Raw genomic sequence first — 18,688 nt, forward strand, 5'->3', positions numbered from 1 at the left:
TGATAGTCATCCCTTTCATCTGCCTTGGCATTATGGTGTTTCAAATACTTGGGAAGTAGAATAACACCAGTTTGTACAAATTGAATAGATAGCAGCCCATTTTTATCCATGTGTACTTATGTCAGCTGTTGAACACCAGCTTTTGACAATTATGATAGTTGGACTAAATGTAATCAGAAAAACTGTATAGTTGACTTATTTCTGAAGTTATCCTTGTTTGGTAACTACTTGAGACTTTTTTCATGGTTCACATTTTCAATATCCCATATGGAAATAATGGTAGAATATAGCTTTATAGCCTTATGATAATATAGAAATAGAGCATAGAATATAGTTTATACTGCATTTTTAATCTACTGAACATTCACTGAAATTTGTTCACAGTTCTCTTCTATATTTTTTACTTTTTCTCAAAGTTTTGTTTACCTGCTTGTCTTAATTGATAACTTTGCTTGAATACAACTTCTGGAACATTTAAAAAAGAATAGATTATTGAGCAAGCGGTTTATGAACATTTTAGAAAATGAAGCGATTTTGTAATTATCACTAGGAAGAATCTCTGGAACAAGTTGAGCTAAATGAACAGCGTCATTTTTTTTTTTAAGCAGAATTATGAACCTGAAACTTAAATTCTGAAGTTGTTGATAGTAACTTTCATTTGAGTGCCTATTATATGTGAGTTGCTTTTATATGATGCTATGTCTAATTTTCATAGTATGTGACACTTTGCGAAATGGTATCATCTTTATTTTAATATAGAAATCTTGGAAAGGTTAAACTGCTTGCCCTAGTTCATATAACAAAAGCTTGGGTTTGGGTTGAAATACAAGTTTCTCTGACTCCAAAATTGTAGATGGCTTATCTTTGAATTTTAATAAGCTGTTATGAAATCATGGATAAGATGAAGAAATTAATTTGATACTAAAGATGGTTGGAATGAATTTGTAACTAACAGAGTAATCTAATATATCAATATCAACCTCCACCGAGATCTCAGATGATGCACCAAAGGGCTCTATCATTAGTTCTAATTTAAAACTTTGTTTAAACGAAACAACCCCCCGAAGCCCCAAACTCTGCAACATGGCTACATTTGCACCAGGTATAGGTTGGAGGAAGCCTTGGCTTAAGTGTAGTTCAAAGGAAAGGATTTAAGGATAGTGTTATTGGATAGATTACGTAGTCTTACGGGCTAACAATGACTGTGGCGGTGTGGCCAAAAAAAGCTCGGGTATATTTACGGTACATTATGAAGAGTATAGCCCTCAGATATAATGTTTCTCCTAGACTCCATGCTGGTGTTGTGTTAGGATCACATGTCCTATTCTATGTAGAACTTGACTACCTGTAGTATGTGAGGAGAGCAACTGAGATAATGATGAACTTAGAAATTACTAAAGGGTTAGGAAGCGTTTCATCTAAAGAAGAAAGGAGAGAGCAAGTGTAGGATGTCAGATACTAGAAAATTTCCTCTCTAAGTCTATAGGGCAGAACTAAGATCTCTAAGGAAGCCCATTTAGGGTTGTGTTAGTAAAAGTACGTATTTCTAATAAATGACCAATTATCCAAGGGAATGGACATGGAGGAGGATAATGTAAAATCTCTGAATAGTGGAAGTGGCTGCCCCGTGAGGCAGTAAACTGTTATTATATTTATGTTCGTGTGGAAGCCATGCGATATTGTAGGAATGGATTCCTGCAGGAATTAGGAATCGGGGTTTTCAAACTATTTTTGACCTCTCTCCACAGTGAGAAACACATTTTTTGTTGCAACCCAGTATAAATGTGTGAGTACAGGTTTCCCTTGCCATATGAAAGTAGAATGTTCCTATGAAACCTTTTGTAAGCTGAAGTGGTGTAAAGTGACGAGGCAGTTACCATTAGTTTATATGGAAAAAATTTTGAGTGTTCCCACACCAAAAAAATAACCTACTAAATCATACCAAATAACATAAAACCTAAAATAACACTAGCATATAGTAAAAGGAGCGCTATCATTGCTCAGGGCACACGCTGCCTCTATAACGGCTCCTTGCAAAACAAGCACTGAACACTGTTTTCTCTTTTTTCCTAAAAGTGAAATTCCTTTCTGTTAGTGACAACAGTGCTAATGTAGACCTTCCATAAAAGCAGAACGACATGAGGCAAACTTACAAAAAGTGGGGGATACCTGTATCTGAAATACAAATTTCATGAAATAACATACCCGTATTAAATATGTTGCTGATATTTTCGGTTATATTTCATTATTTTAAAAAGGCAGATTGCTAAACACTAAATTGATTTAACAACTCACCCATGGATTGAAACTCAGTTTGAAATACACTGGACGAGGATAATCTAAAATTGTTTCAACACTGAACCTGTGATTGTTCTTACTCAAGTGATAAACAGAACTAAAAATTAGGCCCAGAAAATTCTATACTGCAAGTGCCTGGACGTTATTAATTTTGGTCATAAATGTCTCTAAGGAGGTGGAAAATGAGAAAACATCCCTGTGTCCTTGGAATCTTCCCGTCTCCACCCTTACCGCCCCTCCAACTCCTCCCCCAAATCAGGCTTTTCCATTGTTTCTTCTCCCTATTTCTACTTTTACCCTTTTGAAGAATCTCTTATTATATAGTTTTTCATTATCTCATTTTTGCCCTGATTTTCTTTTGGGTGTCAGTTAATATTTTTCCTGGATTCATAATAATATCTTCAGGTAGTTAACATAAACACCTAATCTTTACAGAAGAAATAATTGGTTTTCTTATTTGAAACCCATCATCTTAAAAGTGTTGTCTTTTATCTGAAGTATATTGACATCTAATTGCTTTCAGAGAGTTGCAAAACAGAAAAGTAAAAGACAAAATAAGATTTTTCACTTTGATTCACTGAAGGAAGGCAAAGAAGTTGTTCTGTGTAAACTTCTTAACCAAATGTTATTCTGTTTTAAAATTGGTTCATCTCAGTAAATGGACAAGGTGAAAGGGTGCAGTTTCTTCAAGTTGCTAAAGTCAGCTGTTTTGGGGATTATATAAAATAAAATGGGATTATATAAAGTGAAGTCACAATTTTCTGTTGTACTAAAGAATTATGATTATCTTTGTGTTATGGAAAAAGTGATTCCCAAATGCCCTATCTAGTTATGCCATATCTATTTGTTCTAATATTGTAAAGTAATGTTAATCCAGTTACCCACATGTGGACTGCTATTTGTGATGAGTATTCTCTAGATTAGTAATCCCTGGCAGCCCCACCCACTTTCTCCTCTCCCCTTCTCTGAGGCATCCTAAGTAAGTATGGATTTATTTAAATGTTAGCCTAAACAAATCACAATTCAGTGGATAGATTTACTGCAAATGATCATTTTTAGTAATTTCTAAAAGAAGCTAGACATAGTGAGGTTTTTTTTTAAATATTAATTTTTATTTTCATAGTGAGTTTTTAGAGCACAAAAAGAAGGCTACCTAGAAAGCCACTTCTGAAACAGAAGAATAAATTATGTTTTTCAGAAAATTAATCTATTTTAGTAAATTGTTTGTCCTGGGAAAATATGTGTAGTTAAAAAAAAAAAAGATTGTATATAGTATATAGTATATATACAAATATTTTAAGACCACGGAAGTAAATTATGTGCCCTTTTAATGAGCACCAAGATTGATATGGAGCAATAAGATAAAATTATAATAATAACAAATAAAATGAAGTACTTCATTACCTTTTAATTTAAATCCCATCAGTGTAATTTATTTTTTTCATTACTGTTTGATTCAGAGAGGCAGTATAATTTGGCATATTCTTTCCAGTCTTTTTCCTATATATTTTTTGCATAGCTCATATTGTTTGCATATAGTTTTTTATCTTGTTCTTTTTGATTAATATAATTTTTCTGGCCTGATTATTCTGCTGGATGGATGTACCTACCACATTTAATAGTGTCATTTTAAAGTACAAGTTAAGACTTCTGAGTTACAGGAACTGTTCAGATCTTTTGTTACACTGGAATTATGTTCTGTTGTGTGTAGGTTTTTTGTTTTTTGTTTTTTTTTGGCTTGAAATAGGTATTTTATTGGATCTTTAATATCTTTAAGCAAAAAGATTCTGATTGTAGTAATCTTTGACCAAAACTGCTTTTTTCCTTCTCCTATTGCTTGTCTTACCAAATTTATTTAAACAGGTGCTAGCTAGTATAGTAATAGGACACAGGTTGGGGGTTAAAAATATTTTAAAGTTATTATGTGGTCTCTCATTCATATCAAAATTAGGGAAGACGTACCTAAGAATTATTGAATCTTCATTTATTTACCATGTTATTTTTTCTTTTCTTTCTGTGTTGTTGCTTAATTCACATATTTTGAATAGATGGTATATATAATAATTTTTCACTTTGGAAAACCACTAAAAGTAACCATTGCATGAGATAGTTTCCCCCTTTTTCTTATTACGCAAATAAAGGTAACAATATAAGCAATGTGTGGAATGGTTAACAAAGGCTGGCATACTAATAGCTCTCCGCAGCTAAGTTACAGAAGGCTTAATATTGTTGAAGGTTAACATTAACACTAATTAATTTGTCCGTGATGCTTTGAAGATACATGGTAATAGGGAAGGGGATGAACTGGAAGTGTCAGCACGGAACTGAGTCCGAATCATGCATTTGGAAGTGACTTCTGTGGCTGTATACAGGGTCACTTGATCACTCTGCTTTTTCCCTTTATTTAAATAAATATTACTAATTTAATAATTATAGGTAACATTTGTCAATTTTTCTATAAGCCAGGCAAAGTACTACTTTTTACATAAACTATTAGCTAATTATTTTGAACTACTAGTCATCATGTTAGAAAATTATATAGTATTTTGTGTGATGAGAGCTATTTTCAGTTTGATTTGTAGTTGGAGGTTAATGCCCTAGGATATGCCTGTTTGTAAATTCTCCTGCTGTCTTATGCAAGGTGAATTGATTTTTCTAGATATAGCCGTAGAGGCATTCTTATAAAAAGCAGTTGTTTTGGCCCTTTCTGTATTGTAAAATTGCAGTATGTTAGAAGTACTTGAGGTAGATTTGAATTTTTTTTTATTTAAAAAAAAAGGGAATAAAGGAGTTACTTGTTATATCCTCAAAGGGATCCTGAATCCTGGAATAGAAAACTGTCCTGAAGCCTGGAGAGAGGGGTGTGGCCTGTGTCTGAGCTGGGAGTCATAACAACACAATCGGCTGCAGTTTTAAAGGATGCATTTTAGTTTTTATTGATTCGTTAACCTCTGTTTCTAAATATAAAATACAGTGTTGAAAGAATTGGGGTGTGTGTGTGTGTTGGTTGAAGTAGGAGTGGGTGGTGGTGTGGTTGTTAGGAAAAAGTAAGAACAGAGGGATCTTGCTTTTTCTTCTTTTTTGATTCCCCAGAGCCCTTCCCTACCTCATGCAGTAATCAGTAGCTACCAGTAATATTAAAGAGTTAAGTGGAAAACTTGTTTAATTTGTTTAACAGTTGGGATAGGACAATAAAAATACTAGAGAAATAAATAGCACAGAACAATTTTTCTTCATGATTTCAAATGTTCAATATGACAGAACTGCATATTTCCCCTTTTCAGTGGATTCTCCATCTCTTTTTCTGCAAAGGTTATCAAATGTTCCAACGACCCAGTGTCATTCTTTGCTTTGACCTAAAGACCCTAGTATGTGCTCCTCAAAATGACTCTTACCTTTAATGCTGTGGAACTCAAAACAGCAGTCATTTCCTCTTCCTGCCATGGATTGCACAGATACTGTTAGATCTGCTGTAGTGAGGCTTTTCTGAAGATGTCATGGGAATGAACTGGTTTTAGTTCATTATTATCAAAGGAGTCGTAGAGATCTTTGAAAAGCACATGGAAGAAATTAATGAGCCGTAATTCTGATACTAATAGATAAATCATTGGTGTATTTTTCGAGTCTTTTTTCTACGTACCATGAAGTCAGCTCTCAATTAAACTGGGGTAATGGATTGGGAGAGAGGAGGGCCTTTCGAGATAATCTCAGATCATGACCAAAATTCGAGGCAAATCATCATTCTGGGGTGGCTTGTAGTAGGAAACTGGGAACTCTGCTGGCCTAGGTAACTAGGCAGGGGCATTAGTACTGATAGGTATCCTCTGCAGGGATTAGGGCCGTAACTTTGTGGCTGGGCTGCTATTGAGCAAAGGAGGAGGTCAAGGGTTAGACTCCTGGATGTCTCACTCCTCTCTCCAACCAGAAGAGCCTTTGGGTTTGGTCAGGATAGGCATTTATTTAATGGCCAAATTGTGGAGCCCCAAAAGTAAAAATGGGTCCCAGTCCCTGCCATACCACAGTCAACACGAATCTAAAAACCAGATAATCGCCCAGTAACGGAGAGTTCATATAGACTGTAGCGTTCTGTATCCTTTCTACATAAGAGTTTTTGATTATGATTTCAGTATAATGGTACTGAATCGCCTTGAAATTGGAGGAGTAGTTCAGGCTAGTGTGGCTATCCTAATCAGGGAAATTGTTAGATTTTGCTCGTGACACTTGAGAGAAACAGGTGCTAGCAAGATTGGCAGTGGGTTCATTTGTGGCATAAATAGCCCAAGTAATCCAATAATTTAACACTTCCAGCAGTGGATTGACATTCTGTCAGTTATACAAAGCGACTTAGAAATTCTCTTGGGAAATTTGCCTATGTGATTCTCTGTATATATGCTGTTTCACTTTACATGATTCATTCACAGTGTGTATACGTACTAAGTCTAACAGAAGTGTCTTTAAAAATAAAAAAGTTAGAATTTCCTATATTGCATCTTCGGAAGAACCTTGACTACTTGTTTCATTAGAAATGTGCAGCTGGAATACTAATTTATTCTAACTTAATTTATAAATAAAAGTTATTATTTGTTAATTAGTATCTTTTTTTCCAGTTTCTCTTCAGCAACGGGTAGCAGAATTGGAAAAAATTAACGCAGAATTTTTACGTGCACAGCAGCAGCTTGAGCAAGAATTTAATCAAAAGAGAGCAAAATTTAAAGAGTTGTATTTGGCTAAAGAGGGTAAGTTTATAAGTCTTCCCCTAGCCCCTATACTAAAACTGCCTTAAAATGTCAAGTTTCTTGGTAATACAATGTTGTCGTTAAATAAACCTTGATTTTATTTGTGCTTATGTTGTATATAATAAAAGCCTGTTTAGAGGTAAGGATTAAGAATGGAACTGAAAAACAAAATGAGAAATATGTTACTAAGATTTGTCCTTGTCTTTTCACCTTAATGATGATACTTAACATAGTAGGCTGCCTGGTCCTGGGACAGGATTTTCAGTGCTCTTGACCCTTGAGAGAGAGCCCCAGGCAAATCAGGACTGTTAGCATTTCAGTAATAGCCTTAGCCATGTTATATTAAAACTGATAGTTCATGGAATTTATCCAACAATTGTTCAGTTATTTATTACTAGATATTTGTTTAATATTTGTTTAATGAGGCAGAAATTGTGTCTAGGTGCTGGGTATACCGAAGGAGCAAGAGTCACGTGGTTCTTTAACTCATAGAGCTTGAACTCTAGTGAGGAAAACAGATATTAAGTAATTGCGTGATATGCTTTTAAAAAGGGCAAATATATTAGAGCATATCATGAGGGACCTAATCTGAAGGATAAAGGAAAGGGTTTACATTTTGGGTATTAACCTAGGAAAATATGGATATGGTTTTCACAGCCCTCTAGACTAATGGCTGTCAAACTTTAATAACATGGAGAAAAATCACCTGGAGAGCTCGTTAGAACACAGTGTGTTGGGGTAGGGCCCGAGAATTTGCATTTCTAGTAAGCGTGTAGGGGACTGCAATACTGCTAGTCCTGGGACCACAGTTGGAGAACCACTGCTCTAGACTAGTGATCATCCAACTTTCAAATTTATGTACTCCCTAAGGTATTTATCCACGCCCCTCACACCTTTTTAAAGTTGATGTTTAAAATTTTTTATTTTAAGTTTAAAAGCTGTGAAGGATATTTAAATGAAAACTTTCCATCACCACCTGATTTAATAAAACAAATTAGTGAATAAGGTCTTTAGCAGATATTTTGTATTTTTCCCTTCCTTCCTTGTATTGGATTTTCTTTTTTGCATCTCCTTCATAATATTATTCTTAAAGTGTATTTTTTAGAACACAAACTGGAGTGTGCATCAGAATTTTACCTGCAGAATTTGTTGAAACAAAGATTGCTGGGCTCCACTCCCAGAGTTTCTGATTCACTATGTCTGTGGGATCCTGGAATTTGCATTTCCAGCAAGCAGGTGATACTGATGTTACTGATTCAGACACCACAATTTGAGAACTATTGGCCTAAATAAAGTAGTGAAAGAATATTTTGTGCTTAAGCTATTTAAAAAATTTTGGGTGAGACTTCTCTGCAACAAAAATGTACATGTACAAATATATGGTGATGGAAGGAGAACTGACTCTGGGTGGTGAACACACAATGTGATATATAGATGATGTATTACAGAATTGTATACTTGAAACCTGTGTAATTTTACTAACCATTGTTACCCCAATAAATTAAAAAAAAGTTTTTTGAACCAAAAAGTATGCATGTAAATTTATTCTGTATTAAGTTATCATTATAGATATTAAAAGTACACAATTGATCACATGATAAATATTTTGCACATTTAAAAAATAATTATTAAAATGTAAAAATTACTGGACATGCAAGTCTTATGAGTTATGTTGGGTCTTCCTCCCAATTAAGTTATTAACCTCTTGTTGAATATTACTTACTTCCAGAAGAAGATAAGTTTCAGGTTTTTTGTTTTATTAAATAGATACAAGTGCTGAGAACCTTTGGTCTCATAAATAAGTAGATGAAAATAGAATTTAAAAAAAAATAGCAATTATTCCATTCTCTTAACTCTTTCTAAATTGTATGTTAAATCAGTGTTCTAGCCTCAGAAATATTTGTATTCTATTGATTCACAACTCAGTTAGGTCTTCCTTCAATTTTGTTGAAAGTAGACTATCACCTAGCTCACTTGCCAAAAGATTTGTTAGTTATTAGTCATTCACTTTTTTTTTACTGACATTGATATTTTAAGTTATCCCTCTGATTTAATATAACAGGAGTTTTTATATAACAGGGCAGTGAACCATAGTAAAATTCAGGATGGGTAAAAAGACTTTCTTTTGTTAAGTGGGAGAAGGATGTTAAGAAAAAGGAGCTGGGTAAGGAGAACCTGTATTTAAACACCCATTTGTTTTAGGAAACAATATTTATGAAAGTTGAGGATCTAGACGTTGATTCCTTTAAAACAACATGTTCCTATGAATCCCTTGGAAAATCTTTGCTTACTCCCAGGGGTACATGTATGTATACTTTGAAAACCACTGCTGTGGAGTGGTATTATTCAGACTACAGGTTGTAACCCATTGATGGATAACAAAATCGAGGGGATTGTGACCAGCAATTAAAAAAATAAAAAGGAATAAAGTGGAAAACAAATAGCACCTTATACTTGGTAAGGTTAAGTAAGTATAGTTACATAAGTCTTTCGTTTCAGTTAAATATATACATGTATGTATAGAGTTGTTATATATGTATTTTTATATATACCTATATCTATATCTGATCTATATATATCTTATGAGTTGTGGTCAAAGAAGTTTGAAGGCCACTGTTCTACAGGATGGAAGGTTCTTAGGCCTCACAGAATTCAGCTCTGGCTTGGAAATATTTACTGACTGGAATATGGGATGGGGTTCTGTTTTCTGATGGCTTGCAGGAGGGCTGTTTCCTGTTTTATTTTGTTCCTTTATAGGCTGACAAGGAGATTGGGAAGCTGGTGTGCCTGGCTAGGCATGGTGGCACTCTGCAAGGCACTGTGGAGGTTGGGTGAATGAGAGATAGTTTTTGTCTTCCAGAAAGGATAGTTAGTCTTCGGGGGTAGATAATGCATTTGGCACGTATCATGATTGTTTGAATATATGTGAAGTATTGTGAGAAATAAGTTCTGTCCAGTTCTTCATTATGTTCAATGTGAATTTGTAAACCTCTCCTTTTTAAAATTTGTTTTAACCTTGAATTGATGAGACCACTTCAAACTCTGCAATGGTATGTTGTCAAGATAACCTGTAAAACCTTTAAAGTATATGTATAAGGTCATGGCAGTATTTCCTCTGATGACCAATTCAAACTCACTGTGATACTGGTTAGTGACATCCTTTTTCCCCTTCACCTCTCACACCAATAATCCCCTCTGCAGCTTTTTCAAATTTCAGTCTTTGTCTATTCAATAAATTCAAGTTAATCTTGTCCAAAGTTTGTTCATTTGCTTTGTTTTTTTTCCTGTTCCCAAATAAAACTGTTAGGGTTTCCCTTGTTTTCTTATTTTCTTCTTTGAAATGATAAAATTGACTTTTCTATAAAATTCTGAAGAAATGAAAATGACCAAGAACCTCTCATTTCTGAAATACATTATCAATTACAGTTTCATATCTCTGAACTGAAACAGCTTGTAATGTGGATTCATTCACAAAACACACTTGGTATTAAAAGTTAAAATTGCTTTGATACATCTAAACCCAGTAAATCTGTGTGTGTACTATTTATCTACTGTGTGAAGTTCTCAGTGAACCTAATTGAAGCTGGCCATAAAGAACACTTAAGGTAACAAAAGTTCAAAAGGAATAATAATGTGGAACTTTTTGAGAGTTTTTGGTTTCTAAAGAAAATGCATAGTGTGTAAAAGGTAAACGTAGATTTAGTTTCTGACTTGGCTGTTTGCCTATTTCATAATAAAAATCAAATTTAAAGGTGTCCTCTAAAGCAGCAACTTATATTATTGCATATACTGTACACTATAAACCTAGTCTTTTATGACTGTCACAGGTAATGACAGTATAAGTCATTGTTTTGATGTGTTCAGCAGTCTTTGTTTTATCTCTCAGCAAACCAGGTCAAGGTAACCCCAGAAGTCCCAACGTTGGTATTTTTCCGGATAGAAACAGCTTTTGCTTTGGTGCTTTCACTTATTTGGAGAAAGCTGGTGGAATTGCAGACAGTAATGAGGAATGGTAATAAAAGAGATTACCTTTTGACTCCTTTTACTGCCTGTTCCTACATTGGTACCCATTCTTTTCCCAGCTGATTTCAACTGGGAATGTTTTAAATATTTCTGAAAGTTTTGTTGCTTTTCCGTTAAATTTGAAAAAAAGTATCTTTCAAAAATTATTTGATTTAGCTTTTTCCTTTAACCACCTTCACTACAAAGCTTTGACACTGCAGCAGTGTTTGTATTTTGTGTTTTGGCAATCCTCAATTTTGGGCAATGAGTAAGAGCCTATTACATGAGGCAGCAAACAAAGGCCATAGAGTTCTCAATTGAAGGAAATAGTAGAAATGGAATCACCAGAAGACCATGAAGTTTTCTAGTGTTCGGAAAGATTTTGTACATGGTCATAATTTGTATAAAAGTCTGATGCTAACTAACCAGAGTTTCAATAGGTAGAAGCTAGGTTTAGGGAGATATAAGCTTGCATTTGGACATGAAAATAAAACTAGAGTATATTTAAAACTTTTTAAACCATTAGAAACCTTAGAAACACAATAAATAAATTGAAATAAGGTAAATAGATGGTTTAAACTGTAGACAAAGCACAGAGATGTTAGTAAATTTGAAGAATGTATTGTGGAGTCCTCTCTCCCAGTGAGACATAGAGAAATCTCAAAGCAGTTGACATACAGGACGAATTGAATCCTCAACACACATCTAACAAGAGTTCCAGGAGAAGAGAATGAAGGGAATAATAGAGAATATTTGAGGAGATAATAACTTCAAGCATTAAGGAAAAAAAGTGAGTCCTTATCATAAATACTGAGTACCAAGCAGGGTAAATAATAGTAAATTCATACTTTGACACATCGTAAACTGTGGAACATCAAGAATGAAAAGAAAATTTTGAAAGCTACCAGAGAGAAGAAACAATTATGCTGACAAGAGATACCACATAAGCAAAATAGATGCCAGGAGACAATGAAATAAGGTCTTTGAAGTGCAGAGAAAAAATAATCATCAACCTAAAATTTTATATGCAACCTAAAATTTAAATTATTTAAGAGTAAAAGCAAAATAGATATTGCAAGCATGGAAAAAGTAGAGCATTTATCACCCACATAAATCACCAAATGAACTAGTAAAGATAACATTTGCAGAAAGAAAAGTAAACAGAAGGAATGGATAGGATATAAGAAACAATACTAAGCATCTTAACTGATAAATCTGACTAAACACAAAACCAAAAAAACTTCCTAGTTCACTATTATGTTTTTAATAGAAGAAAGTGAAACAACTGAGGCAATAAGATTGGTGCTTAGAGGCAAAAAACATTGAAGGGATGTAGAAGGCTATTATAATGAAAGAAACCATCTACCAAGAAAATGTAATAATCATGAACTATGCACCTAACAAAATAGCCATGACACATCATGTAAAACAAAAAGTGATAGAACTATAAGGGAAATTGATAAATGCACACATAGGAGATGTTTAACATTATATCAATTGCTAGATCAAGCAATAAGTAAAGATATAGTCGCTTTCAGCAACAGAATTTTAAAAAGCTTGATCTCTGAGAAATTCTGTACCCAAGAAATAGAAAATACGCGTATGCATTCCTTTTTTACAGTAGTTCTGCATCTGCAATTTTGCTTTCTGCAGTTTCAGTTATGCAGTCAACTGTAGTCTGAAAATATTAAATGGAAAATTCCAGAAATGAAAAAAAAATCATGTTTTAAATTGTATGTGGTTCTGAGTAAGTAGCATGATGAAATCTTGCACTGTCCTGCTTCATCCCTCCCAGGATGTGAATGATTCCTTTGTCCAGTGTATCCATGCTGTATCTGCTTCTTGCCCATTAGTTACTTAGTAGCTGTCTTGGTTACCAGATTGACTGTCAAGATATCACAGTGATTGTGTTCAAGTAACCCTTATTTTACTTAATAATGGCCCCAAAGCACAAGAGTAGTGATGCTTGGCAGTTCAGATATGCCAAAGAGAAGCCATAAAGTGCTTTCTTTAAGTGAAAAGATACGTATGTATAGGAAAAAAAGAGTATATACAGGATTTGGTGCTATTTGCAGTTTCAGGCATCCACTGGAGATCTTGGAATGTAGCCCCTGCATATAAGGGGGGAGACTTCTGTATATTAAACAGGGAATACTTAAAAAATTGTCTACATTTCAAAGGAAGACAGCATATTAAAAATCAATCTACTCACCATGTTTTCTTACCAAATGCAATTATATTTTAACAATTAACTGTTTTTTCCAAAAGTTTGGAAACTAAGAATATATTCCTATTTCTCATAAGTTAAAGAGGAAATTGCAATGGAGATTGCAAAGTACTTAGCATACAATGAATATGCTTGTGGGGTGCAGCTAAAACAATACTTTGAGAGTAAGTTTATAAGTTTAAATGCATTTTTTTTTAAAAGATTTTATTGGGGAAGTGGAACAGGACTTTATTGGGAAACAGTGTGTACTTCCGGGACTTTTCCAAGTCAAGTTGTTGTCCTTTCAATCTTCGTTGTGGAGGGTGCAGCTCAACTCCAGGTCCAGTTGCCATTGTTAGTTGTAGGGGGCGCAGCCCACCATCCCTTGTGGGAGTCGAGGAGTCAAACCGGGCAACCTTGTTGAGAGGCTGCGCTCCAACCAACAGCCATCTGGCCACCCAGGAGCTGAGCAGCAGCTCACTGACTTCATTCTGGCTGTGGAGGGCGCAGCTCGCTGGCCCATGTGGGAATTGAACTGGCAGCCCTGTTGCCCAGAGCTCGTGCTCTAACCAACCGAGCCACCCGTTTGCCCCTAAATGCATTTATTAAAAGACACAAGAGATTAAAAATAAATGATCTAATTGTTCAACTCCAGAAGATAGAAAAAGAGTGAACTTAAAGAAAATAATAATAGAGATTAATGAAATAGAAAACAAAGTAACAGTTAAAATCAAAAGCACATCTTTTGGAAAAAACTAATGAGAAAATAAAAAGACTATGCAATAGCAATGTAACAGCATACGAGTACTGTGTATGTCTAGGCCAATATATTTGGAAATTTAGGTGAAATGAGTAATTTCCAAGAAAATACGAATTAACAAAAGTACCTCAGAAAACCTGAATAAACCATAACCATAAGAGAAACTGAATCAATAAGCAGAATTCTTATTTACAAACGATACCACAGGCATAGATTTTATAGACAAATTTTGTTAAAACTTCTAGGAACATTTGTTCCTATCTTTTGTATACTATGTCAGAAACAAAAAAAGTCATCCAGTTTATTTTGTGGGATTAATTTAACCTTGATACATAAACAAGAAGCACTGATAATAGCATACCAATAAATCTCATTTATGACCATAGAGATTAAAATCCTAAATAAAATTGACTTCCGTAGAGTATATAAAAATAGTATACTATGACCATGTGTATTAGGAATGCAATGAGAGTTTAACTTTAGAACATCTATTGATGTAACTCACTAAATTAACAAATGAGAAAAAACAGAAAGGACAGTCAATAAAATTGAACACCCTTTAATAATACCAGTTCATTCTAGTTTTTAGCAAACTAATAATTGAGGGGACCTGCTTTAGCCTATGAAAATGTTTCTATTAGAAACTGATAACATATATTATACTTAATGGTGAAACAAGACAAAAAGGCTTATTATTAGTACTGTAATTTGTTTTGTACTATAGGGTCTCCTAGCCAATGCAATAAAATTTTAAAAAATGAGTTATAAAATTTGGAAAGTTAAGGATAGTTTTGTTTCTGTGTGGATACTAGATGACTATCAGAGGAACCAAGACAGTCTACATTATTAGAACTAAAGAGGGTTATCAACATTGTTGGAATAAAGATTAATAAAGAAGAATCAGTAATGTTTCTTTGTACCAACTAATTATTGAAGTAACGGAAAAAGAAATCCTGAAGCAAATAAAATAAGACAGAAGAAAAAAATCAGAGCCCTTATTCACTTTGGAATAAGTCTAACCAAGGATGTATATAAAACCTTTATAAAGGAACCTTATAAAATAGTTTTGAAGGACATACAAGAAACACCTTAATTAAATGGAATGAGATACCGTGTTTCCCCGAAAGTAAGACCTAGCTGGACCATCAGCTCTAATGCGTCTTTTGGAGCAAAAATTAACAATAAGACCTGGTATTATACCCAGATAGTATATTATATTATATGATTATACCCGGTCTTATATAAGACCCGGTCTTATATTAATTTTTGCTCCAAAAGATGCATTAGAGCTGATGGTCCGGCTAGGTCTTATTTTCAGGGAAACACGGTACCATGTTCATAGGTGGAAAGACTCAATCTCAGAGATGCCAACTCTTCAGTTAATCTATAAATTTAGAGCAATTTGAATTAAAATCAGTTTTTCCCCCCTTATGGGTCTTCCAAAGTATCTTTGTGTAAGGAAGAACAAGATCAAGATGGTGACCATTATATTGAACTACCAATTTATAGAAAATACAAAGAACAAAGGAACAAGTTCAACTATATTACAGGAATGCAATTAGCAAAATCCAGACTCTGAGAAGCTCCACAAGACAACTTAGCTTCCTCAACTAACAAATAAATTGCAAGGTAAAAAACTGGAGGGGAAACCTGTAGACTAAAAGACTTAAAATACATTGCAACTAGCTATAAAGTATGGACCTTATTTGGGTTCTGATTCAAAGAGCTAAACTATTTTTAAAAATTTAGACAACTGGAAATTTAAACATTGGATGTTTTATGATACTCAGGTATTGTAAAAAATTTTCAGATGTGAAATGAGCCAGTCAGAAAAAGACAAATACTGTATGATTCCACTTAATGAGGTATCTAGAATAATTAAACTAATTGAAAAAAGAAAGTAGAATGTGATTGCCAGGGGCTTGGAGAAGGGTGAAATAGGGAGTTGTTTAATGGATATACCATATTTTGCCGTGTATAAATGTGTTCCTGTGTATAATGTGAACCCACATTTTTGGCCCAAAGTTTCAGAGAAAAAAATCTTTCATTTTAATTATTATTTTTTTAATTAAGATTTTATTGGGGAGGGGGAACAGGACTTTATTGGGGACCAGTGTGTACTTCCGGGACTTTTCCAAGTTAAGTTGTTGTCCTTTCAGTCTTAGTTGTGGAGGGTGCAGTTCAGCTCCAGATCCAGTTGCCGCATTCCTTGCGGGAGTTGAGGAGTCGAACTGGCAACCTTATGGTTGAGAGCCCGCGCTCCAACCAACTGAGCCATCCGGCTGTCCCCCAGGAGCTGAGCGGCAGCTCATTGACTTCATTCTAGTTGTGGAGGGTGCCGCTCGCTGGCCCATGTGGGAATCGAACTGGCAGCCCCGTTGCCCAGAGCTCGCGCTTTAACCAACTGAGCCACCCATCTGCCCCCGTTTTAATTCAAATTTTTATTTGTTTACATTTAGGTATTTGTTTTTTGTATTATAAAGGAATTTTAGCATTTAAAAAAATATATTATGGTACAAGAAGTTTTATGTAACAAATAATTACAAAACACAGGAACAGATACAAGATACAAGAAGTTTTATGTACTGGTAACAAATTTACAATATTTACGCATCACAGAAGGCCAAGAACTCTTCATTGTTGCAAGTTCGTCATAAGTTCAACAAAACTGGTTATTGTATTCCAGGATATTATTTTGCATACAGATATCATTATTGATTGCTAGAGTTACACTTTAACTCATAAGTATAAATAAAAGAATTAAAATCATTTATATAGATGCAGAATTAGTACTACCCATTTATAACGGACATCCTTATTTTTCCCTCACAAATTTGGGCCAAAAAGTGCACATTATACATAGTAAAATATGATAGTTTCTGTTTTGTAAGATGAAAAGTTCTGGAGCTTGTACAGCAATGTGAATGACTTAACAACACTGAACTGTACATTTAAAGTTCAGTGGTGTTAAGATGGTACATTTTATGTGTACATTTTATGTGTATTTTTAAGAAATGGTTCTTACCTTTTAGAGATACATACTGAAATATTTATGGGTAAATGGTAAGTTTGAGAGTTCTACTTCTGGCATGGTAATGTGAGGAGCTCCCATAGACCCACTCCCCAGCAAAACCAGTGAAAATTATTTTTAAAAACCACCATTTAAAGTCTCTAGAAGTGGTCCTAAGGCATACAGAAAATGAGACATTTCTTCAAGAAAATTGACTAAATCTTGGTAAAAATAGAGTCTGTGGCATTTGATTGATGAAGTACTCCCTTCCTCTCCCCTCCTATCTTGCTGTGATAGAAACTGAAGTCCAGGCAGATGATGCCAGGAACACAGGTCTCCCTCTCTCCCCAGCTCACAGTTGAGGGCTACAGAATCATTATCCCTCTGCCCCCCACACCTGTCATGGCGGCAGAGTTTCAGTTGAGTGTGGCCAAGAGGTCTAGAGGTCCTTTCTTCCATCCAGCGCCCACTCTTAGGACAGAGGGTCTACCTTGGTTGTGGTATACTCAAAATTCTGATAGCCCTTGCTCTAGCTTGTGTGTAGGGTGGAGGTTCCATGCTGGGAGAAGCAAGTCAAGAAGACCAGAGCCTACCACTCCATCTCCCCCACTCAGCGCCCTGTTCCTAAAGCAGATACGTCACTCAGAGAGATGAGCACCAGCAGTTAAGTGGAGTTTGACAGATGGATGTGGTCAGCAAAGAGACACTCAGAGGGGATCCCTACAAAAACTCATCCCCGCGTGACTGCACGTGCCCAAGGCTGTGCCACCTGAGGAGTAACGTCAGTGGCTACTCTGTGTGTTTGTGTGTGTGTGTGTGTGGGGGGGCAGAAATAGGCTTTATTAAAATAATCCAGCCAACCACAAAACAAACAGCAGACAATAGTAACAAGCCAGAAAGGGGGTGGTGAGGAACTAGAGTTGCTGCAATATATTATCAAAAATCTCATTTTCAACAAAAATGAGATGAAATAACCAGGAAAAACCCATACAAAGGAAAAAAAGCTTGCAGTGCCTGTGAGGGTGACCAGATGTCAGATTTAACAGATGGACTTCAAAGTAGTCATAAATATATTCAAAGAACTGAAGAAAACCATCTTAAAACAAGTAAAGTGTGATGATGTTTTATCAAATAGAGAATATCAATAAAGAAATTGTAACAATCAAATGGACATTCTGGAGTTGAAAAGTACAATAATCAAAATGAAAAATTCACTATAGGGGCTCAACAGTGGATTTGAACTGGAAGAAGAATTCGTTAATTTGAAGATAGGTCACTTAACATTATCAAGTCTGGGGGGCGGCTGGTTGGCTCTGTGGTTAGAGCGCAGTGCTCATAACACCAAGGTCCCCGGTTCGATTCCCACATGGGCCAGTGAACTGCGACCTCCATAACTTGATTGAAAATGACTTGATTTGGAGCTGAGATGCACCCTCCACGGCTAGATGGAAAAGAACGACTTGACTTGCCAACTAGATTAAAAAAAAAACGACTTGGAGCTGATGGGTGCTGTAAAAACACACAGTTTCCCAATATTCCCCAATTAAAAAAAAAAATCCAGTCTGAAGAGCCGAAAGAAAATAGAAAAAGGAACAGAGCCTCAGAAATGTGAGATATCATTAAGTGTGCGAACGTCTCGTATGTATAATGGGAGTGCCAGAGGAGAGGTGAGAGAT

General features: G+C 35.1%; 1 protein-coding gene across 2 annotated transcripts in view; it reads left to right on the plus strand.

The window, feature by feature from the left end:
* RABEP1 (rabaptin, RAB GTPase binding effector protein 1) overlaps positions 1 to 18,688 on the plus strand; it is an 84,183-nt gene that overhangs the window by 21,067 nt on the left and 44,428 nt on the right. For both annotated transcript variants that reach the window (XM_074319646.1, XM_074319647.1), the window contains exon 2: positions 6,906 to 7,034. In XM_074319646.1, the coding sequence (XP_074175747.1) occupies positions 6,906 to 7,034 (129 nt within the window). The remainder of the gene's footprint in view (positions 1 to 6,905; positions 7,035 to 18,688) is intronic.

The sequence above is a fragment of the Rhinolophus sinicus genome, linkage group LG15 (assembly GCF_036562045.2).
Source record: "Rhinolophus sinicus isolate RSC01 linkage group LG15, ASM3656204v1, whole genome shotgun sequence".
In the NCBI taxonomy this organism is placed as follows: domain Eukaryota; kingdom Metazoa; phylum Chordata; class Mammalia; order Chiroptera; family Rhinolophidae; genus Rhinolophus; species Rhinolophus sinicus.